The sequence below is a fragment of the Rattus norvegicus genome, chromosome 9, assembly GCF_021556685.1.
Source record: "Rattus norvegicus strain SHRSP/BbbUtx chromosome 9, alternate assembly SHRSP_T2T, whole genome shotgun sequence".
Taxonomy (NCBI): Eukaryota; Metazoa; Chordata; class Mammalia; order Rodentia; family Muridae; genus Rattus; species Rattus norvegicus.
The window spans coordinates 80,344,879-80,368,891 of record NC_141542.1 but is presented as its reverse complement, the minus strand read 5'-3'; the positions used below and the strand labels follow the sequence as shown (position 1 = coordinate 80,368,891).

The 24,013-nt window shown below is 42.9% G+C and overlaps 1 protein-coding gene and 1 pseudogene across 2 annotated transcripts in view; both read left to right on the top strand.

Moving 5' to 3' along the window:
- Positions 1-269: 269 nt before the first annotated feature.
- Mdh1b (malate dehydrogenase 1B) overlaps positions 270-24,013 on the top strand; it is a 49,892-nt gene continuing 26,148 nt past the window's right edge. The window contains 9 exon segments of one of the 2 annotated variants that reach the window (NM_001108221.2): positions 270-315; positions 4,522-4,634; positions 7,036-7,170; positions 7,347-7,489; positions 8,751-9,247; positions 11,087-11,228; positions 13,941-14,104; positions 17,720-17,859; positions 18,148-18,199. In NM_001108221.2, the coding sequence (NP_001101691.2) occupies positions 294-315; positions 4,522-4,634; positions 7,036-7,170; positions 7,347-7,489; positions 8,751-9,247; positions 11,087-11,228; positions 13,941-14,104; positions 17,720-17,859; positions 18,148-18,199 (1,408 nt within the window). In that variant the 5' untranslated portion in view covers positions 270-293. 2 annotated transcript variants of the gene reach the window in all.
- Positions 2,158-3,034, top strand: LOC108351941 (dnaJ homolog subfamily A member 1 pseudogene; annotated as a pseudogene).

The window sequence follows — 24,013 nt, the reverse complement described above, 5'->3', positions numbered from 1 at the left end:
GATTCGCGGCGGCTGTAGAAGGGCACATGTAGATTCGGGGGGAAACCTGCCAGAAAGAATAGATTCTATTCTCGGATGAAGAGATAGAGCCGAGATCCGTAGGAAACCATGGTGCTCATAAAGTTCATAAATAGTTGTTTACGGAAACTCAATACATTCAAGTAGTGACTTTGAACTTCTAGTCTCTGGTGGTGCAGCCTCCTCTGAGAGCGCCTGCGCCAGCTTTAGTAGGCGCCGCGGTTGCCTGGAAACCGTGACGCCCGGGTTCCAGTTTTTAGGTCTTGCTAGAAATCATGGCCAAATTTGTGATCGCCGGTGAGTGCTTCTCCAGTAAGCCCACAGATCGTTTCCCATGGCTGTTCGCCAGCCTTGTTAACCAGTTTCTATTCTGCAGCCCCATCCTTTAGACGGATCACCCCAGGCTTTCTAGATATTTATTCAAAGACGCTTGATAGACAGTGGGGATGTGCCAAAGTCTGATGAGCAGTGGGAACACATTGGGGGGGGGGGGGGGGAGGGAATCTCACCTCTGTCCTTAGAGAGTTTTAATTCCCAAGGGGGGTACAAAGGTATAAGGAATCACTTTGATCTGCTGTGTTTAACGTAATGACGGACAACTGTACAGGCCTCTTGCAGGGTTGGCGGGATAGGGAGCATAAAGAATGGCAGGAGAGAAGGAACTAACTAGAGAGCTGTTAAAGGAACCACCTCCAGATAAAGGTAAAGACTAGAAGAGTTATAGTCGAATGGAGGGCCTAGATATTGGAGTATGGCAGGGCCTGGGGTTAGACTTACAAATAGAAACTAGACAAACATTTAGTTTTAAAAAAAAAAAAGTTTGAACTAAATCTTGAACACAATTAATGAATTTAGGTAAAAATAATGTCAAAGTGTCAATGAGTCTGCATTTTTAAAAGGCATCTCGACAGCTGGAAGCAACAGTACCATTTACTGGGACAGACTGCTTGCTGCACCCACTTCCTCCTTTCTCTCCTAGTTTCTTAAAAGAGCTCACTGCTGTTCTATCTCTAGCCCCTTTTCCCACTCAATCTGGCTTCTCCTTTACCTCTTATACAAACTATTTCAACTACAATCACCAAGGATTTCTTAGATAAACTATTCAGTCTTGTCTTAGTTGGGCTTCTTTGATACACAGAGTTGACATTTACCATCTCTTTGAAAGTTCTTTTGCTTCACTATATATTCAGAGAAATATATAAAACATTCAGGGTACTTTGTGTATAACAGTAGCAGGACAGTGTTCTAGAGGAAACAGTGGTAGAGGGTCTACCTAGTCAAGGGCTTCCCAGTGGGAGAGGTGGTTAACCAGATGCCTGAACAACTAGAGTTACCAAGCAGAAAAGACTCAGGAAGAAGCTGAGCAATTTAGCCGTGGATAATAGGGAGTAGAGCTGGAGTGCGCTTATAAAGACCATATATGGTTGTGACTGGAAACTCAAAGCCTTCAGGTAAGTGACCTTGAACCTCTAGCTCTTCTGAAAAACCTGAGCTGAGCTGCCCTTGATGGTACAGTTGCCAGGGAAGCATGAAGCCATGGTCCCGGTATCTAGATCTTGGCCAAGTTTGATGATAATTGAGAGTGGTTGTTAAGCATAAATTGAAATGAGTTTAGTTGGACTGGAAGAGAAGGTGCAAGGAAAAGAGCGCTGGCCCACTCACTGGCTGTAAAAAAATGGTGAAAGAAACCACTTACTGTGATGTTCTGGGGGTCAAACCCAATGCTACCCAGGAAAAATTGAAAAAGGCATATAGAAAATTGGCCTTGAAGTACCACCCTGATAAGAAGCCAAATGAAGAGAAAAGTTTAAACAGATTTCTCAAGCTTATGAAGTTCTTGATGATTCCAAAAAAGGGAATGATATGACAAAGGAGGCAAGCAGGCAATTAAAGAGGGTGGAGCAGGTGGTGGTTTTGGCTTGCCCATGGATATCTTTGATGTGTTCTTTGGAGGAGGAGGAAGGATGCAAACAGAAAGGAGAGGTAAAAATGTTGTGCATCAGCTCTCAGTGACCTTAGAAGACTTATAGAACGGTGCAACAAGAAAACTGGCTCTGCAAAAAAAAAAATGTGATTTGTGACAAATGTGAAGGCTGAGGTGGTAAGAAAGGAGCAGTAGAGTGCTATCCCAACTGCTGGGGGACTGGCATGCAGATCAGGATTCATCAGATTGGACCAGGAATGGTTCAGCAAATTCAGTCAGTGTGCATGGAGTGCCAGGGTCATGGAGAATGCATCAGTCCTAAAGACAGATGTAAAAGCTGCAATAGAAGAAAGATAGTTCGAGAGAGGAAAGTTTTAGAAGTTCACACTGATAATGGCATGAAAGATGGTCAGAAGATAACATTCCACAGTGAAGGAGACCAAGAACCAGGACAGGAGCCAGGGGATATTATCATTGTGTTAGATCAGAAGACCTTTTCCTGTGTGTGGACGTACAGCTGGTTGAAGCATTGTGCGGCTTCCAAAAGCCAATATCTACTCTTGACAACTTAACCATAGTCATCACCTCTCATCCAGGTCAGATTGTCAAGCATGGGGATATAAAATGTGTGGTAAATGAAGGTATGCCAATATACCATTGGCCATATGAAAAGGGACGTATAATCATTGAGTTTAATGTAAACTTTCCTGAAAATGGCTTTCTCTCTCCCGATAAACTCTCTTTGCTGGAAAAACCCCTTCCTGAAAGGAAGGAAGTAGAAGGAACTGATGGAATGGATCAGGTAGAACTGGTGGACTTTGATCCAAATCAGGAAAGACGGCGTCATTATAACGGAGAAGCGTATGAGGATGATGAACATCACCCCAGAGGTGGCGTTCGTTCAGTGTCAGACCTCTTAATGGGCCAGTCACTCTTTGACCTTCTGTATGCAGTAGTGAATGTGGGAAGGACTGTAATCATAATATGCTCACTACTTGACCATTGTTTTTGTTTTAATATTCAACTATAGTAGTGTTTTAAGAGTTAAGTGAAGAACAAACACAAATATAAAAGTTCTGACTTTGCCCTGTATGTGTGATGACTTTAATGTTCTAGATGAAAATGAATACTTGTAAAAACTTGTTTAAAAAGTTCCTTAGCATCTATTAGGCCATATCTTGTGTAACTCATAATAGCTGTGTACATTAGACTGATATGCTAACTATGTGTTGTTTGACCCTTCGTTGTTTAGCTATGGAATTAAAATTCTGTATTTAACTGATTAAAAATAAAAGGAAGGAGAAACTGAAGCTTAAGTGCATTTGAATATGCTCAAGAGGAGACACTAGAAACAGAAGTGAGAGTCTAATGGGGCAGGGAGAATTTGTTCAGCAATGTTTCCAGAAGACAGGAGGTATGGGCTTCAGAGCTGGAATCCTCTTCCTTTTCTGTTCTTTCTATCCACCTCCCCATCATCTCATTGGTGCCTGGGCAGAAGGAACCAGGATCTAGAGAAAGCAGGTAATTGAGATTATCTTGGGTACAGGGCTTTTACAAGCTATTTTTCAATAAAATGGACAGGATCATTAAACATGAGCCATAAAGTGAGTTTGAATAAATTGACAATGGATTTGAATTAGATAGAGAAGCTTCTCCATAGAGAGGTGCTGAGCAGGATTGATGCTGAGGACTCTGTGAGGCTGAGGAAGAATGTCCCACAGCAGGTACTGCACTTCGCCAGCCTGTCCTCCTAAACAGACACCCATCCCACTTCTGGGGGAGGGGGATTAACTCCCTGTGTGCCCCTCACTGCAAAAAAAAAAGTGTATTTAACATTCTCCATATGCACCTGCACATCAGACTGCCCTGCCAATCCCACCTTTCCACAGGCACTGTACGTTCTTACTAGCACATTTGTCTGAATTTCTCACCCATGAGTTCTCTCCAATAAGGTCAGCCCAAAAATAGAGGTTTGCCCCAGATTCTTCCTTCTTCCTCAGCTTCCTCACAATAGGGACCACACATCAAGTCTAAAAGGGACTGTGTTTCCACCCCTTAACTCACATTTTACCTTCAAGTGTTATTTCTTTTAACATGAATTTATTTATTTTACACAGGGGAATGCAGAGGTTAAAGAATAATCTAACAGAAGTATGTGTCCTGGAGATGAAACTCGGGTCTTGAGGCCTATTGGCAAGGGTCTTTATCAGATGAGCCTTCTCAGTGGGCCCTTGAGGAGATGCTAATGAATAGCTCACTGTTAGTATCTCATGCTTATATAGTATGCTACAACCTCTTATGTGGTACAGCAGAGTACTAGAGGAAAGTAAATATTTAAAACATTCTCCTTTTCCCGCAAAATTGTATTGTGTAAGATTCTGACCTATGAAATGCACCTTATTTCTATTAATATAACAAAATTAGATGTTTGTATTAAATAAGTTTATTCTGCAATTTTCTTATAAAATTATGTAGCCATGGTGCATCCTCTAAGTGTATGGTTATAATGATAAGACCCTCATAACCTCACTGAAATTTGGGTGTTGAAAAGAAAGCACAGCTAACGTGAACTCTTCTAGGTAAAGCAAACTGCCCATATTATGCTAAGGCAGAACTTCTGGCAGACTATTTACAAAAGAATCTTCCTGACTTTCGGATTTTTAAGATCACGAAACATCCTGACGAGTGGGAGGTAAGAACCTTACAGTTGTCAAATGCACTTACACAAGATAAAGTTCCACTTTGATAAAATACTAGTATATTATGTCAGGTTCTGAGGATGGCTGGTCACATATTAATGATATTTGATTTCCCATAAAATGAGTCCTTCCTCGTCTATCTGAAGACATGGTTTTTGCTAATACCTGAGAGCACAAAGGAGTCTGCAGTAAGTAGAATAAATGTGCTGATTCCACATCCAGGCCTACCAAGAAAACAGGTAGTTTGTACTTCACTACAAGTACAAGTAAGCTGAGGTCTTTCTGGAAAGTGCTCTCTGAACATCCTGAGAAGGAATGAAGATGAAGGCAGCAGTATTAGGGAGGGGACCGGGGGAGTTGAGCTACAATACAGTTGCCACAGAGAAGTCTGGAGATCATACAGGGAAAGCATGTTGGGGATCCTTTCAAAGGTATTCCATGCTGAAGAAAAGTAGCTGAGCCTTTGTATTCCTGCGTCAACCAGACGCCCGATGAGGGCTCCCCAAAGAAGAGGGCTTAATCTTAGTCACGAGGAATCCCTTTAGCTGAGGTCAGTCCTAGAGAGACTCGGCAGTTAATCCATTGGCTTCTACTATCCCTGGTGACTGAGGACACAAGTGCCTTCCTTGTAAGAGGGATGGGACCTGGACTATTCATGAGTATCAGCTACAGTCCACCTACTGTGCCTCTGGAGCTGTGTGCTCCATTAAGTAAATTCACACCATCTGGTAAGAGCTCTTCTGGGATTCATATCAAGATCTATCCCTGGGAAACTCTATTAGAGGAAGGGTTTGCTAATGAACCGTATTCCCCATTGCACATAGTTTCAGAGCCAAGCTGGCATTCATCTCTCCTCACCACCATCCATTACGGGTCTCCCTCTACTGCTCTAGGCCACTTGTTAGGTGTGATGACCTAGTTCTGTGTACCTAAGGGATGTGAGCCCCAGTCCGTTTTCAAGACGTGGCTATTACACTCTCCCTTGTATGTCCAAAATTGGGCCAGAGAATCACGGACGGTGCCCAAATGATAATCTAGATGTTAGATGTTTTTAGTCTGGGTAGTAGCTGTTGTAGGTCTCTCCTTAAGAGCACACCCAGTTACTCTTTCTCCAGAAATTGCTTCTTTCATTGCCTGCTGCCCTCTCATCTCACTGTGATCAATGTCAGCTGTAGCTGAAAGGCGAGACTCCTCTTACTCTGCTAGAACAGTTCCTCTCTGGAAATGTAAAGCCTTCGCGTAGGCTAAAGTAAAGAAATTTGGGAACCATAAATGCTCCAAGAGGGCTCCCAGGAATGATGGCAAAGAGGGTCTCTCTTAATTCTGCCCCCTTGATTCTTTAATGCTAAGTACTGTATCTATTAGAAGAAAACACTACAGATACACAATACATTTTACAACTTGAAGGAGCCAGACCATTCCTTCCATATATCAGTCTTCCACCTGGTGTCTGCAGCTTTGCTGGTCTGCCCTGCTCCTCTACCAAGTTCGGTGTTATGTGATAAGGACAATATATCCCCTACTGACATGCTCAGTACTATACCACTTTTCCTATAAAGTGATCCCCTTGGTTCAAAGATGTGTGCAAGACCTTAATTGTCAGGTTAAACATTTTGTAAGTGTGTAGTCAGGGCTTCTGATGAAAGCATTACAAGCAGAAAAGGCCATACCCTACCCAGCACATGTTGAATCCAATCCAGGCAAATCATTTTCCTTTACACTGTGGAGAGAATGCAGTGGGTCTACCCAAACAGATAATGGTAACATAAACTTTTTTCTGATAAGTATGATGAGAATATCAGATGGATGACTTTTAGCTCATTAATTAAGCCTAAGTCATAGGAGCTATAATCATAGATTTGAAAAGCAGTGTCAAAATTTATGTGGCCATAAAACTAGAAACAACTCATATATTAATAAACCTTGGTATTTTTCTTTAAAATCAGCCAACTTAGAATACATGGCCTCTCTTTAGGTTAAGCACTTGCACTCCAGCAAAGAAGCAAGTTCCCACACTTTATTTGGCCATTGGACCTGAAGAATATTCCCTGTTATTTATTAATGTGTTATTTACCTCATCCCTATTTCCTTTCTTTATTTGTTCTTTCATTGAAACAGAGTCTCACCGTGCAGCCTTCACTGGTCCGGAATTCACAGGGATCCACCTCCCTCTGCCTCCATGGTGCTACAATTATGTATCATGAGCAGTCGCTCCAGGCTTGCTGCTATTTTCTCCTTTATGTTTTACCATTTGATGATATATGAATGTATCACGAACATACTTTTAAATGCAAACTTTATAAAGCCATTACTCAGTTGTTTAAATCCTACAAGATCAAACTGAATTCTTGGCCAGATTTAATAGATGACTTTTACTGGAGGCTTTTCCCACAGGAGTGGCTGGAAGATGTCTGTGAAAGGAATATGTGGGACCACAGAATCTCCCCCATTATCTGGAGAGAGTTGCTGGATCGTGGAGGCAAGGGCTTGCTTTTGGGAGGATACAATGAGTTTCTGGAACATGCCCAGGTATCGGGTGGCATTGCTTATGTGTTCAAACATATCATTCTCTTAGCATTATTCTATATTTCAAACTCTTGCTTTCCAAGACATTCTGCCCTCTTTCTCCTACTCTATTTTCTATTCTGGCTCTGTCTGATAATGATCTATTCTCTGAGGCTGACTTTTTCTTTCCTGGTATTTAGCTTTACTATGGCATCACTTCCAGCATGACGACAGAGCTGATGATGATCATCGCCCAAGAAAACATGGAGACACATACAGAACAAGAGTTAGATAAAGAAAACTTGAAAGACCTCATCAGTCCCTTGCAGGTCTGGATTACCAGGTGGGATAGTCAAACCCCAGCATTTATGAGTCTGGATTTTTATTTTTAGAAATAACAATGTAATTGGCTTAATTTCACGATGGAAGAATACCTAATCAGGTTCAAAAACGTGTGTGTGTGTGTGTGTGTGTGTGTGTGTGTGTGTGTGTGTGTGTGTGTGTGTATTGACACATCTGGTTTGTACATGGTTATGAGTGTTTCTGGGTGTCTAGCCTCCAGCATCCTCCCCCATGGGATTTGCATGCATACATGTCTTCATTCAATCTAAAGCAATGTTCCTAGAGTTTTTCCCCACTGATCATTGTTCTCTCCCCACCCTGCCTGCTGGTTTTCTTTGGTTTTCCCTCCTGCGCTCAGAACTGTCTACAACCCAGCTGCCCTGGGGTTCCTCCCTTTCTCCATCCCAAGGCTGCTCCTCCTCCTCGTTGCCCCACTTGTCACTGCCTCTCCTTCTGTCTCTACCCTCTCTCTTTGTTCTTTTTCTCTGCACTTCCAGCCCCTCCATCTCCCTCAGACTGCCCTCCTCACCACATGTGTGTAACCTAACACGTACCTGTTTTGAGGAAGTATACATAACTATGGAATACTGCAAACACTAAAAAGATTCAGAATTGTACCACACATACCCATGAACCTGTCCATAATAAAGCACCAAAATGGGCATCACCACAGTGCCCTTCCCAAACCCAGCAAGAGAAATAAAAGTTCACAAATGCATTTTCCAAACCCCTATAGTCGATCATTACTGAAATAGCAGATCCAGATACATTTAGTTTCAAATAGAGCACAGAACCTTTGCTTATTCTACCCATCCCTGTAAGGGATTTTTCCTTGTAAGACTGTGAGAAAAGCAATCTGTCCAAAACTAAAGGCATTCATTAGTAGATAAAGGTATAAAGGACAATGAGGAACTGAAGCATGAATCTTAGTCTTTTCACAAGAAAACCCGAGTTTATAGGCAGGACAATCTAATAAGGAGCTTCTGTTTGCTTATTTTTTTGTTTTGTTTTCTGCATGTGGGAGAGTTCTTTTATTTGAAAAATCTAACACAGCAGTACATTTTAGTGTCCTCAGATGCTGGGATGGAGTGGGTGTGAGACTTCCCTGTTCGGGTTCCCTAGGCACATCTGTGCAAGTGTGAGACTGCTCATGTAAGATAGTGACTCATCCTCTGGAAACATGCAGAAACATTGGTTAAGAATAAAATGCAGAATTGGCAAGGAATCTAACCATTTTCCATCCAACTTTTGCATTTCAACAGTGCAGGTTCTCGTGTGTGCTGCCACTTAATTCCCCTCTTGCTAAGTGGGGAAGTGTTCGGGATGCAGGCAGAGATCAGCCTGACCCTGTTTGACCAGGAGCAGAGGAGGGAATGCCTCAGTAACATAGTGATGGAAACTGAGAATCTGGCCTCCCCAGTCCTGCGCACTGTCTCCTTCTGCACGACGGTAAAGGATGCCTTCCTTCAGGCTGAAGTCATCATCATCCTGGATGACAGCACGGACGAGGAAGTGTACAACATGGAGAGCTGCCTTCGAAGCAGGGTACCACTGTGCCGCCTCTATGGTTACCTGATAGAGAAAAATGCTCACAAATCTGTCAAAGTCATCGTGGGAGGGAAAAGCTTTCTGAATCTGAAAACAACTTTGCTCATACAATATGCACCTAGCCTCGCAAGCAACATCATCGCAGTGGCTCTGGGGTTAGAAGGCCAAGCAAAAGCAGTACTGGCCCGAAAGATGAAAACAATTCCATCCAGTGAGTGAACTCCTATCAGTGTCTTGTTTGTGTTTTGAAACATGGGTTCAAATAGTAGAGAGAGAAAGCTACATCCTCCAGGACCATCCTGGACGTGCGACATAGATTAGGAGGGAAGGATTGGACCCAGTGTGGCTCTCCCTCTTTCAGGGGATGCCACTTAGACTACCCCACTCTCTTTGCCCAGCTTTTTCCTGTACACACATACTGTGGTCCAGTTTAATTCATAAACTCAGGGCAGCAGGAATAAATGGTAATAACCTAATAAAACAAATCACAGTGACATACAGTAATGAAGATCTACAGCTTACCCGCTGCTTAGTTTTTGAAAACTTCCCTATCATATTTTAAAGTACAGAGCTGGCTGGTAGGTCAATGGTAGAACTCTTGACGAGCATGCATGGGAGCCTAGGTTCCGTCTCCAGTGCTGCTGCACCCTCCCTGAAATGAAGAGACTGCACCAGTTAGCTGAGCTATGGATGAAATGTGAAGCTAGCGGTAAGGGGGACAGCTGTGCACACTTCTTTTTATCAACTCTTATGACTGTCCATTATCATAAAATTAGCAAATATTTGTTGTAGTAATTTTTAACCTAATATCCCATTTCTCCATGATAATAATGGGGAAAGTAGGGTATGTTGTTTAAAAAACACCAAGGCCATCTTAAAATGGTTTCGCCTCCTTTCCCACTCGTCTGACTCTGAACAGTCAGATTAGACTGCTGTGCCTCAGTTTTATCTTTCAAAACAGCAAGTCCCTTCTAGAACTGATGTGAAGATCCAATAAGATAGTGTGGTAGTTACTTTTTTACTGCTGTGAAGAGACAGCTAGGACCAAGGCAACTCAGAATATAGTAAGGTTGCAAATGGGAGCTTGCTTACAGTTTCGGAGGGTAAGTCCATGGCCACCATGGCAGGGAACATGGCAGGAGGCAACTGTGGTGTTGGTGCAGTAGCTGAGGATTTGCATCTGACCCATAAGCAAGAGGCTCAGATAGGGAAGTGAGGGCACTCTTGAAACCTCAAAGCCCACTCCCAATGACATACCTTCTCCAACATCAACTCCAACAAGGCCATACCTCCTAATCCTTCCCAAACAGTTCTACCAACTAGGTACTAAATAGTCAAACCTATGAGCCAATGAGGGCTATTCTTATTACAACCACCACAAACAGTATTTCTAAAGTGCCCATAAGAGATGCCTGATGCAAGATAAAGCTTAGAAAGAGATTAAACATATAAGTTTTTATAACTAATTAAATTTTTGTTATTGATATTCCAATTGGTAGATATTAGAATCATACAAAAGGAACACTGAATCACATCAGCATTGGCTTTTTGTATCCTTAGAGGTGGTCCTTTGTGTCCTTACAGCAACATTGATGAACATGGTATAGAGTGCTGGAGGCAGTCTCCCATGCCATTTTTAGCTTACACATGAACACTCATCCACATGTGGTCATGCACTCTGTGTGTGTGTGTGTGTGTGTGTGTGTGTGTGTGTGTGTGTGTGTGTGTGGTGGAAGGGGTATGAAGTTAAGAGCAGCACAAATGATACAATTTTCACTAACAATTTCTTTCACAGCAGTCCCCTCAGTATTCCTTGACTTACCCATCCAGCACAGGGTTCACCAGTGACTACCAAGCCCTGATACTTAGCAAGGGGAACCCCAGCTTTTGCACAGGTTAGAGAGCTTGGACTTCACTGGACCAATCCTAAAACAATGTAAATATACATTGTTTGTATATTGTAAACAAATGCACAGACAAAGCATTGGATTTGAATACATTTTATATTGATACACTTTATTTTAACCATTTCTGATTCTGTTCTGCATAGGAATCAAAGATGTGATAATTTGGGGTAATATCACTGGAAATAACTACGTTGATCTGAGGAAAGCAAAAGTTTACAACTATGAGAGTGCTATTAGGGGACCTCCTGGATATTACCACTCTGTGTTAAGCTTGATTTTTGACAGGTAGAGTATTTTTCTAAGTGAAGTATACTAACGTTAGACAAATGAAATAGATGTGTAACAATTGTAAGCACCTGTGGACCCCAGTGTGGCCCTGGTGGGAACAGAGTGACAGGGCTCCCATGTGAGCCTCCATGAGAGTGATGGCTGCTGTGGGTATAAGTCCTGTTCATGTAATAATGTACACATTTTCACATTCCTCTGAAGAAGGTCCTCTCTGTTAATGTTAATGGCTCCATAGTAATCAGACAGCATGAGTCCAGGACATAATGGTGTGATGTATATGTATATGTATATGTATATGTATATGTATATGTATATGTATATGTATATGTATATGTATATGTATATGTATATATATATGTATATGTATACGTATTCTCAACTATGCATATATAAGGATGCAATATGAATCATGAGGGAGGGGCTTCATGAATCTAAATGAACAAAATGAATACTATGAGCCAGTTCCTAGGACAGAGCAAGGTTAGACCCAAGTGTGGTAGAAATGGTAATTTCAGGGTAGGCCCCAACCAGCTATCTTAACAAAGGCAGGCAGATCTCTGAATTCTTTTGCAATGTTAAAAGAAAATATGTGCTTGCTGTTTCCTAAGAATTAAAGGACTGGGGTCATTGGATGCTGATTCATAGGATAATCAAAAGGAAACTTGGAATAAATAACTGAATTGAGAAGGAAATAAAAAACTGGGCTTTTGATCTGCATGAGATGAGACAGCAAAAGAGACAGTAGTTCTTTAGAATTTTTTCTCTAGAGAGAGCTGAGCTGTCTCAAGATCTCTGGAAAGCAATACAACTCTTCAAGAAATTTTCTTAACAGGATCTCTGATTTGGTCAGAAGATCCAATAATTTTGGTTAGAAAAGCCTTGAGCTATCCAGATAGCTTTTGGAATTTTTACTATTAGGAGAGCTGTTTCAACCAGAGAGTTTTTAGAATAGCAAGAAAAAAAAGCTGTCTACAACAGAGCGGAACATACACAGATACACACAGACACACAGACACACACACACACACACAGAGAGAGAGAGAGAGAGAGAGAGAGAGAGAGAGAGAGAGAGAGAGAGAGAGAGAGAGAGAATGGAGAGAGACAGGGGGAGAGGGAATGCAGTCTGGATAGCCATCTCAGCGGAATCTAGGCCACCACCTTTGACCTGCAATTTGACTTCAAGTCATTGTTTTCACCGCTCCCAGACAACTCTTCTCTCAGAACCCCTCTCCATGCCAAGGCTGGTCCTTGGCAAGCACCATTAAAACAGTTTGCAAAGTCTGCATGAAACTAACATGTATTCTTTACACACATATTTCTGTGCTTTCTATTGAAGAATCAGAAAAATCCACGAATAGTAGCCAGTTGGTCCCCACCCCCATCTGATTTGTTTTAAAGTTATGAATTTTTATATTTCAGGCTATCCTTGCAGGTTACTTTTCAATACTTTGTATATTGTTACCATTATCTCTAAAGCAGGTATACATAAAGCAAATGTTAATGTAAAGACATGCACATCGCCAAAGAGAAAGGGAGTTGAAGCATTGGTAGGAAGAGGAGTTAAGATGATGAGTAGACCAGGTCAGGTGGACCATTAAGTCCCAACAGAGGCAGAGAGGAAAAGTGGTGCATCCCAGGAGCAAGGAGGCTGAAATCCCCCCTCCCTTTTTATGGGACATTTTATGTATTTACATTTCAAATGTTATCCCTTTTCCAGGTTCCCCCCTCTCCCATTCCCCTTCCCCCTGCTTCTATGAGGATGCTCCCACTCCCACCCACCCACTCCCACCTCGCCATCCTAGCATTCCCCTATACTGGGGAACCGAGCCTTCACAGGACCAAGGGCTTCTCCTCCTATTGATGCTGGACAGCGCCATTCTGTGCTACATAAGTGACTGGAGCCATGGGTAGCTCCATGTGTACTCTTTGGTTGGTGGCTTAGTGTCTGGGAGCACTGCGGGGGTGGGGGTGTGTGGTCTGGTTGGTTGCTATTGTTGTTCTTCCTATGGGGTTGCAAACCTGAAATCTGTCAACATTATTTATTAGTTGGTGTGGCTTTAGCGAAGTTACATCAGATTTGAGCCCCAGCTTCTCCGATGATAGAACGAAAATGGTGGTGTGACCTGTTCTGTTTAGAATAAAAAGGAAAACAAACAGATTCATCTAGGTAAACACTGGCATTCTGATGAGAATGCAGAAAGAGGAGCTCCTCGGAAGCACAATCACATCCCTGATCCAGATCCCAAGTTGCAGTTTTTCCTTTTCCTTTTCCTTTTCTTTTTCCTTTGTCTTCTATCTCCTCCCTGTCTCCAGTGCTCAGGAATGTGATTCATGCCTAGGCACAGTGTGAACTGGGCTCCTGTCCTGAAGCCCATGCCCTAACATACTGATTGCCGAGGGCAAGGTTACAGGCATCTGGGGGCATTCCCTCTCACCCAGCTGAGCTCTTGCCCGAATTTATACTCCAGACAATAAAACATATTGTCCCAAATCTCAGGGCGAACAATTCACTGTTTAATGAATGTATTTGATTTTAAATGAAGGATATGAATGGTCCCAGGAAAGCATCTAAATATAATTATTCATAATGAAAGAAATTGGTCTTGTGACCTTTGGGTCTGTCTCATTACTGCGTAGGTAGCGGATAAAGTTCTCTGGGCTGAGTTTCAGGGCTCAGAAGATTGCCTTTTCATCTGGTTTTTCATGCAGAGAGTGGATAACAAAAGAGTTTGTGAGGACGCTTAAAGACTTGAGCAGCACTGGAAAACAATTTGGAGGCATTTTGGCAGCACACAGCATAGCCACCACCCTGAAGTACTGGTACTGTGGCTCACCACCTGGAGAGATCGTTTCCTTGGGTGTAATGAGTGAAGGTCTGATTCCTATTTTGTAAACCCCTATTTAGATCATAGCTTGACCGATAAGTTGTGTAGATTTCAACGCTGCCATGCATGCACTCATTCAGTCAGTTGCCATTCAAAAATTGAGCAACATTTACTGTGAATGTATGAGAGATTACACCTGGTTTCATGCTTCAGAAAATGTATAGGAGACTGAAGGAGGTAAAGATCTTTACAAGTTGTCTTCCAATGCATTCTCACTGCGTCTGGCTGAGAAAGAGAAAACCAAGTCCATTCCCTGCAGGGAGCAGGATGCTTTGTGTCAGAGCAGGCTTTGTGAAGAGAAGGCACTGCAAGAAGTCTCCAGGTGTTTGATGTTGACCTGGAAGGCCAGTGTGGGAGAGCACTGAACACCAAGAGCAAAGACACAGAGATGGGATCTGAATGTGCAAGGAGACCCAAGCTTCAGGAGAGCAGGTAGAATGGGAAATGTAGAAAGACTGCTGCCTGTCAGTGAACACTGCAGAGATGTGCTGTAAACTAAAGAAAGCACAAGTTTTCCAACATCCTTATAAACTCGGAAAAGACAGTGTCTGCTGTTATATCCTTTGTAGGTTCTACCACAAGCATTTCTTTGGCTCTTGTCAGTCTTGTTCACTCTCTGATCTTCAGGCCTGCGACTCTCTGCTGAGTTCTATCCTTGGTTGGTCAGCAACATGGCCATGTGGATGGCATACTGTCAACCCAATGAACAACAGCCTGAACCAACCAGATCCACCTCCGGTGTCCCTTATTTAACAGCAGTGTCACTGTCTCCTCCTTGATCCAATTTCAGTACACTTCAGAGACATCTTCAAACAACCCATAGTGTAAGAATTAATCTCCATCTCTCTTCTACGTTCACACAGCATCTTGTTCTTCTCTCAGACAGAATACTCTTAACAGGCCTTTTGAGATGCATATGTTAGAATATGTGCACTGAGGACAGGGCTTCCTGTATGTCGCCTTCTACATCTCCATGGGAGAAGTATCTTATGTGACATTTGGCAGATACTGTACAGTTAAAGTAACAATTATTATTAGAATTACAAAATACAATTCCAAAAAAGTTATTATAATAATAACAATTATTAGATAAGTCCTCCTACATTCTATCCCCTTAAACCACACTCTCTGCAGATGGGATACAGGCAGCTTGAACAGTCTGGGAAGCCTGCTAATAAATAGTCTGTTAGTATGGCTTCTTCAGAGCACTAGGGTTTTGTTGGTAATGAAATAGGCTGGGTAGACACAGGGCCAAAGGACAAGCTTTGCAGCGGTTGGAAGTGAGATTACCGAGCTGTCGCCACAAAATCACCCTAGACTGCTGGGATCCACATGTACTATGCAAGACCATAGTACTACTGACTTTCTTCTCCTTCATATATTGTCCATTCTATATCATTAGCCTTGCAAAATTACGTATTCCCACTATACATCTGACACCATGGCATACCCAATAAACTATATCTAAAGACAAAAAAAGTAAGCCTAATTCTGAGAAAGTTTGACATATTCCTATACTTTTTCACATTTTTCTCTACCTGAACTCATAGGAATACCTCCATTCTTCAAAGTTTGTCTATAAAATGACTAGACAAGATGGCAGGAGCGTGATTCTCTTGAGAAGCATACATTCCCCCCTCCAAGTGTTACAGAAGCTCTTAATAAACCTGCTTTAGAAAACCCGTGTTTGCTTTCTGTTGACTTGTCTTGAAGTTGTTTCCTTCAAGGTGATTCAGTATCTTTGCCTCTTCTATGGTGGGGTCTCTGTAAAGAACTCAGGCTGCATATGACACCATGGCATACCCGATATGAGCCAGCGCTGAGCTGTGATGTGACTGCCATGACTGCTGACAGCCATGCTTCTGCTATGCATAACAGCAGGAGTTTGCAACTTTACTAATTGAAAGCCATTCATAGGCTGTAAATACAATAGGAAGAAAGTACAATTAGTTTTTCAAGAACACAAGTGGAGAACTGGAAGCTCTAAGAAAATAATCAGGTATCTTGTTCACCTCCTTTCCGATCCCAGTTCAACACACCAGGCCAACATGGCTGCTGTAGTGTGCTGACTAGTTTCATGTCAACTTGATACTAGTCACTGGAGGGCAGGGAGCCTCAGTTGAGAAATACAGGCTGTAGGCAAGGGACATCTTTTTAACTATTGATTGATGCAGGAGGGCTCAGCCTATTGTTGGTGGGGCCTGTGCTGGACTGGTGGCCCTAGATGCTCTAAAAAAGCAGGCTGAGTGAGCCGTATGGAGCAAGCCAGTAAGTATTACTCCTCCATGGCCTCTGCATCAGCTCCTACCTCTATGTTCCTCCTCTGTTTGAGTTCCTTTCCTGAATTCCTTACAAACAATGGTGACTGCTAGAGCCAAAGAAGACTTCAATCCCCAAACTCCAAAAGGCAGTTCAAATACCCAGAAATGGGTTCAACCTGGACTATAGGAGAATTTCAGCAGTTAGATAAAAGCCAGCATTCCTCAAGAATCCATGAAGCTGGTTCTTCTCTACCAAAAGAAGTCATTTTCTTAACTGGCAGAAGGGACAGATGGCTACTTGTGGTGCCCATTAACCAAAGTGCATGCTGCCCTCCAGGCCCCTTCAGGGCCACAAGCACCTGCTACACATTTCAAAGTCTGTGCTAGCATCGTAGCTCTCCTCCCCTCCTCCCTCTTCCCTCAAGTTCAATAGCTTCCTTCCCCTGGGCTATTCATTCTCCCGATATAACCCTGATATTTTTCTCTCTGTCTCTCTCTTTGTCTGTCTGTCTCCCCCCCACACATCCCCTTTTCTCTCTTTATCTCTCTGTTCTTCTCCTGCTTCTATCATGGCCTGTCTCACTCTGCTGGTCAAGTTCAGTTTATTTCCGTCTCTGCTCAGGATTCTTCCAGCTGACCTCCCAATAAAAACCATCCCCGTAATCATATCACGGATGAATCATATTGTCAGTTTATACAGTGATGAAGCATAAGCCAAATAAATCCTTCCCTTCCCAAGTTGCTTGGTCATGGTGTTTTATCACAGCAATAGTAACCCCAACTAAAACACTTAGTAAGCTAAAATAGAAGGCTACATTCATCAAGTGGTCCAGGCAGAGTTATGGGACAGCTATGGAAAACAGGCCCAAATTACACACAAGCCTCAGAAAAGAAAGGCCACATTAACTCCTAGATAGGAAGGAGTGGAGGATGGTCAGAACGAGGACATGTGTGTGCTTGGGCCTGAATAAGTGCTCCAGTCCTAGTCAAAGAGCAGTTCCAGAAACGTAGCTCCACCAGTGTCCTTAAGAGTCATGTACTGCCCTAGAGGTTAAGAGCATGTCCTGCTCTTGCAGAGGACCAAAATTTGGTTCCCAGTACCCATGTCAGGCACCATCAAGAACTCCAGATCCAGGGCACCTAACACCCTCTCCTGGCCTCCACATGTGTACACATGCTCTTGAGTGACACAGGCAGGCAAGCAGGGGTGGGGAAGCACGCACACACGTAGACAAACATCACAGATAAAATCTGAAAATCATGTATTTTGTGTGTCCTTTTCAGCTATTTTTCCGAATTCTTCTGTATTTGTTTATGCTTTGCTTGTGTGTGCTCCCTGCAGGCCAGTTCGGCATTCCTGAAGGGATTGTCTTTTCTATGCCAGTGAAATTTGAGAATGGAACTTGGGTGGTCCTTACTGATTTGGAAGACCTTTCGCTCAGCGAGAAGATAATAAACAGGCTCACAGGTGATCTGATTCAGGTAATGGCAGAAAGAAGGTCTGCAAAGGAAACGGCCTTCAGAATGATCGATTCAAAATGATTCTGTATAAGAAGGCACTCTGAGCTCAATTTGCATCAGATCCCTGAACACCATACACCAACACAGGTTGGGAGAATGTAGCAAAAGTACATTATGCATCTAGTTTTATAATCTTCGGCATGTTAAAATTACTTATTTATTTTAAATCAAGACTCAAAGAATTTGTCTACTAAAGAATGGCTTAGTGGTTACTGTCATTTAATTCTCTGATTATAAATTTTTCAACAGGAGAAACTTGTTGCATCTGGAGACTTATTAACTTTTCAACCAATTGAAGAAGGTAATCTCTTAATTATGTTGTCCCATTGGGTGATGGGATAAGATAGCACTGGGGAGGCGGGGCTGGAGAGATATCACAGTGGTTAAGAGCACTGGCAGCTCTTACAGAGGACCTAGGTTTTGTTCTCAACACCTACTTGGTGACTCATAACCATCCACAACTCCAGTTTCAGGGTAACTACTGTCATTTTCTGGGCCCCTTTGTCACAAGACATGTATGTGCTATATACTTTCATGTATAGACAAAACTCTCTACACATAAAATAAAAATGAATCTCTTTTATTTTTTAAAAAAGGTACTATAGGGCTAGAGAGGTAGCTATGAGGGTATCAGCACTTGCCGTGCAAATATAATATGAAATTTGAATCCTTACCCCTAATACATAAAAGTGAGTGTAGCCACACACACATGGAAGAGATAGGAAAGTCTCTGAGGCTTGCTGGCTGCCTGCCCCCAAGCTCTACTACAATGAAAAACCTGTCTTAAGAGGACAAAGTAGAGAGCAATAATAAGAGATATAACCTCCTCCTCTTATCTCTGTGCACATATGGGTGGGCCCATGTGCCTACAGTCATATTCACACACACACACACACACACACACACACACACACACACACACACACACACACTACATCTTATAAATGAATTACTATTAATACTAGCATATGTTTTTAAACTAAATTATAAGTAGAGCAAGCTGCCAAGTTTAGTGTGTCTTTAACAAAAAACATAAACATGCTAGAGAAATCTCCTTTTCAGAAACCTATGACCATATAAATTTTGTATATTCCACATTACTAGTTTTCTAGAACTAATATAACAAATCACCATATACTAGGTGGTTTAAAAATAACTTGTCAATAGAGCCACGTTCTTTGCAAGATCTGGAGAAGAATCCCTCTTTACCTGGCCTTGCCTCAGAAGAGATGCATGGCATTCTCTGCCATCCTGAACACTTCTGTCTGTCTCCTAGATGTTTGTGTTTCCAAATGTCTCTCTAGTCACAAGGACTAGTCATTACATTTAGGACCTGTCCTAATGGAATCTGACTTTTGTCTTTGTATTTATTTATTATATGTATGTGTGTGCATAGATGAATTTATGCATGAGGGAGTGTTGGGCACTCTGGAATTGGCAGTTGTGAATTTCCATGTGAGTGCTGAAAATCAATCTCTGGTCCTCTGCATGAATGACAAGTGCTCTTAACTGCTGAGCTATCTCTGTAGCCCCCATCTGACTCCATTTTAAATTGATTATTTGTGCTAAGTCTCTGTTTACAAACACAAATGCCGGCAGCGAGAACTGCAATGTATCTTTTGGGAACCACAATCTAACATGTTATGCCATATTTACTTTCAAATAACTTTATTTAAAATTCATTAAATATCAATAAATCCATTTTCTCATTGACATTTTCTCTAGTTATAAACTGGTGAGGAAGTACTGCCATCTCCCTTTTTTTTTTTCTTCTTCTCTTTGTCATTAAAAAAAGAGAACCCAACCAACTAACCAACAATCAAAACACCTTAATTGAGCATGGTGGTGTACACCTTTAGCCCTAGTGTGTTAATTCTAGGCAGAGGTAAGCAGATCTCTGTGAGCTCGCGGCCTACCTGGTCTACATAGTGAGCTCCAGGACAGTCAGGACTCAGAAGAGAGAGACCCTGTCTTGAAAAACAAAACAGAGAACAGCAACAACAAATTCTCAATTTACATCTGGAAGAAGAAAAGTAGACATGTGTGTACTTGTTTGTGCAAAAAGCATTAAGCAATTATCTTTTCAAACTTTAGATTCTTTCTTTCCACTAATATCTGTGGAGGAACAACAGTGATCCATCAGTAGAAACTGGAAATACAGGGAAGATAAGATAGACGGTGGCCCCGCCTTACACAAAGAATATCTTTCTCAGGATTGAGAAGCAAGGGATTTGGAGAGGGCTTATGCCTGGGAATAGAAGACACAGACCTAGGCCAGGGACACATAGATTAGCTTGTTTGGGGAAACTGCAGAAAATCTTGGGTAACCAACAGCCAAGGGGAATGAATATCTGGGAAACAAGCCATGAAGAATAGCTTTGTTAGTTAATGGAAGGCTTCTGTGTACAGCATGCACTGGCAACAAGCAGGTGACAGAGAGGCAATGAGAGGAACAGAAAAACCAGACATACAGAATGAGCTATGAGGCCAGGATGGCTGTGTAAATGGTTCCAAGGGCAGGACATAAAGGACAATGGGTATCACGAGGCAGCACATTAGCACAAAGGAAGGGTGACTTCAGCCAAAACTTAAAATAACGAAAACGTGAAAGCTATAAGGACATAAAAATTTCAAGACTGGATGATGGACTGACTCTGGAAAGAGCTAGAAGACTTGGGTTCTTTCTGGTTGGGCAACTATGGAGATGGATTGACAAGGGGAATGGCACAAAGGTCATCATCATTCAGAGAAGGGGATTTAGCATATGAGGTATGTTAGTGAGGGGGTATGAGAGGGACATGAGGAGTTGTAATATGAGCATAACTGGAGTGAACTCAGGGTTTTATATCCCAACTGTGTAATAACCTATGCAATGTCTAAAATGGAAATATCAGATAGAGAATGCCGTACTTCCCAGAGTTCAGGACTGGATTATGGTTGTCAAATTGGGAGCTTCTACTTCATAGACAGCGGTAGATAAATGATTATGGCAGATCTATCTAGAAAACAAGAGGATAAAGGGGGATCCAGCCTGTGGTGGCCACATAGCATAGGAGAGGTTGGCAAAGGTGCTCGAAGGAGGGATGGGATGGGATGATCTTATGTCCTGGAAGGAAGACTAAGTTGTGTGATGGACAGTGGGGAAAGGGCCAGTCACATAGCGCAAGGCCCCAAACTTCCCCAGTGGATAGATGGCAGAGAAGTCACTCACAGCTGTGGTGAAAATAATCTTATAGGATGTTATAGGATGTAAAAGGAAGAAATGAAACCAGAAGAGAAAAAGGGACGTTAGATTGCGAGTTTACAGAAAATAGGGCTGGACGAAAGGAGTGTCACAAGGCAGGGAAAGGAACTAGAGCATTCTTAAACAAATGAGTGATTTGAGACAGGAGAGAGAGAGAGAGAGAGAGAGAGAGAGAGAGAGAGAGAGAGAGAGAGAGAGAGAGAGAGAGAGGTAGATTTTAAGTTTAAAATGGTTGCTGCCTGTATTGTCTGAAATGGGAGAGTGATTCCAAAGAAAAATCAAGAAGCAAGAAGGCCAGCTCTGTAGCAGGAGGAGAGATGCTAAGAGCCTGACAAAGAGGTGGCCATGGTGATAGAGAGAGCTACAGCTAGAACTGTAACTTGAAAGACTTGCAGTTGATTTGAGAGGAAAAGGAAAACCCAAGGGGGTCTAAAATTGCCAAGGGCTAGGAAAATGGCTGAGTAGGTAAAGGGCTTGCTAGCAAGCATGAGGATTGGGCGGCAGGAGGCAGACAGGAGGGTCTTTGGTGCTTGCTAGACACGCTAGCCAAATCAGTGAACTTTAAATTCACTGAGACCATGCCTCAAATAGTAAGATTGAGTGCAACTGAGGAAGGTAGCTGACATTAACCTCTGAGTTCACACACACACACACACACACACACACACACACACACAGTACCCAGGGGTTTGGGCCTTAAGATGTATCATTGCCTGGAATAGAACTCCTCCAATAGTGGGCCACCAACAGGTTTGGAGTGTGGAGTTATTGGTGTCAGTCCTAAGAATAGCTTGGATAAGTTAGAGTCCCCAAGCTGGTTGCCTCTACTGCCCTTGTCATTTGCTATGTGTGCTAAGTCTTAAGAATAACTGCCAAAGTTGGAGAAATGGCTTAGCAGTAAAGAGCACTGACTGCTCATCCAGAGGTCCTGAGTTCAATTCCCAGCAACCACATAGTAGCTCAAAACCATCTGTAATGGGATCTGATGCCGTTTCTGGTATGTCTGAAGACAGCTACAATGTACTCATATAAATACTAAATAAATCAAAAATAAAAACCAGAATGGCTGGGAAACCCTGACTAAGGAAAAGAATAGAGATGAAGAAGATTTTCAGGAATCCTGTAAGTGAGCATGTCCACTGAACAATGAACATGTGTCTTTGAGCATAAGACAGAACTGTGCAGAATATGAGCATATGGAGTAATCAGCAATCATTACTTCTTAGAAGAAACTGGTATCTCTGGTTATCCCTAGGAAGAGGTCCCAAGTGACAAGGGAAGGAACATTTCACTTGTACTCTCTCATGCCTTCAGACTTGGTTTCATGAATATTGCTTCTGTATCCAAAAAATAGAAAGAAATGGGTGGCTATCTGGATAGGTGGATGTCAATGTTTAAGCACCACTGGAGAGGAAAGGGGTGCAGCTACAAGGGAGTAGGGAGATGAGTCCTCCAGACAAACACAGGACCAGTCCTGACTAGGAACGTGTCTAGCGTTAAGTCTAGAAGAGGCAATGGTTGCAGATGGAGGTGTCCGTATCTGTACAGGCGAGACGAGCACCGAGCAAACCCTGAGACGACTCAGAGACCACACTGAGGAAGGGCAGCTTGAAATAGCTAATTTTAAAAGGGATAAACCATACAGAAAAGGTACAGAGAATTCAGTGGAAGTCAGAGACCAAAGCGTGGAGGGAGTCCAGTGTGTGGTTGTGGGGTTCCCTAAGAACAATTCCCAGCAGATCCAATTCTGGATGCAGAAGTGGAACATGCCCCAAATATTAGCCTGGACATCCATCCCAAATATTAGTATGTACCTCCGTGTCATTCTGTAAGAATGAGAAAACTTGAGACCCGGTGAGAGAGAGACCCAGCCGCCTGGTCAGGTGGGCACTCCTGAGGCTGCAGAGCGGAAGAGACCACCAACTCTGCTCACCCCTGCCCACATCCCTGGCCCAAGAGGAAACTGTATAAGGCCTCTGGGCTCCCCTGGGGGAGGGCCCAGGAGCGGCAGGACTTCTGCGCCTGAGACACCGCCGGAACCTGAAAGAAACAGACCGGATAAACAGTTCTCTGCACCCAAATCCCGTGGGAGGGAGAGCTAAACCTTCAGAGAGGCAGACAAGCCTGGGAAACCAGAAGAGACTGCTCCCTGCACACACATCTCGGACGCCAGAGGAAAAAGCCAAAGACCATCTGGAACCCTGGTGCACTGAAGCTCCCGGAAGGGGCGGCACAGGTCTCCCTGGTTGCTGCCGCTGCAGAGAGCCCCTGGGCAGCACCCCACGAGCGAACCTGAGCCTCGGGACCACAGGTAAGACCAAATTTTCTGCTGCAAGAAAGCTGCCTGGTGAACTCAAAACACAGGCCCACAGGAACAGCTGAAGACCTGTAGAGAGGAAAAACTACACGCCCGAAAGCAGAACACTCTGTCCCCATAACTGACTGAAAGAGAGGAAAACAGGTCTACAGCACTCCTGACACACAGGCTTATAGGACAGTCTAGCCACTGTCAGAAATAGCAGAACAAAGTAACACTAGAGATAATCTGATGGCGAGAGGCAAGCGCAGGAACCCAAGCAACAGAAACCAAGACTACATGGCACCATCGGAGCCCAATTCTCCCATCAAAACAAACATGGAATATCCAAACACACCAGAAAAGCAAGATCTATTTTCAAAATCATATTTGATCATGATGCTGGAGGACTTCAAGAAAGACATGAAGAACTCCCTTAGAGAACAAGTAGAAGCCTACAGAGAGGAATCGCAAAAATGCCTGAAAGAATCACAAAAATCCCTGAAAGAATTCCAGGAAAACATAAATAAACAAGTAGAAGCCCATAGAGAGGAGACACAAAAATCCCTGAAAGA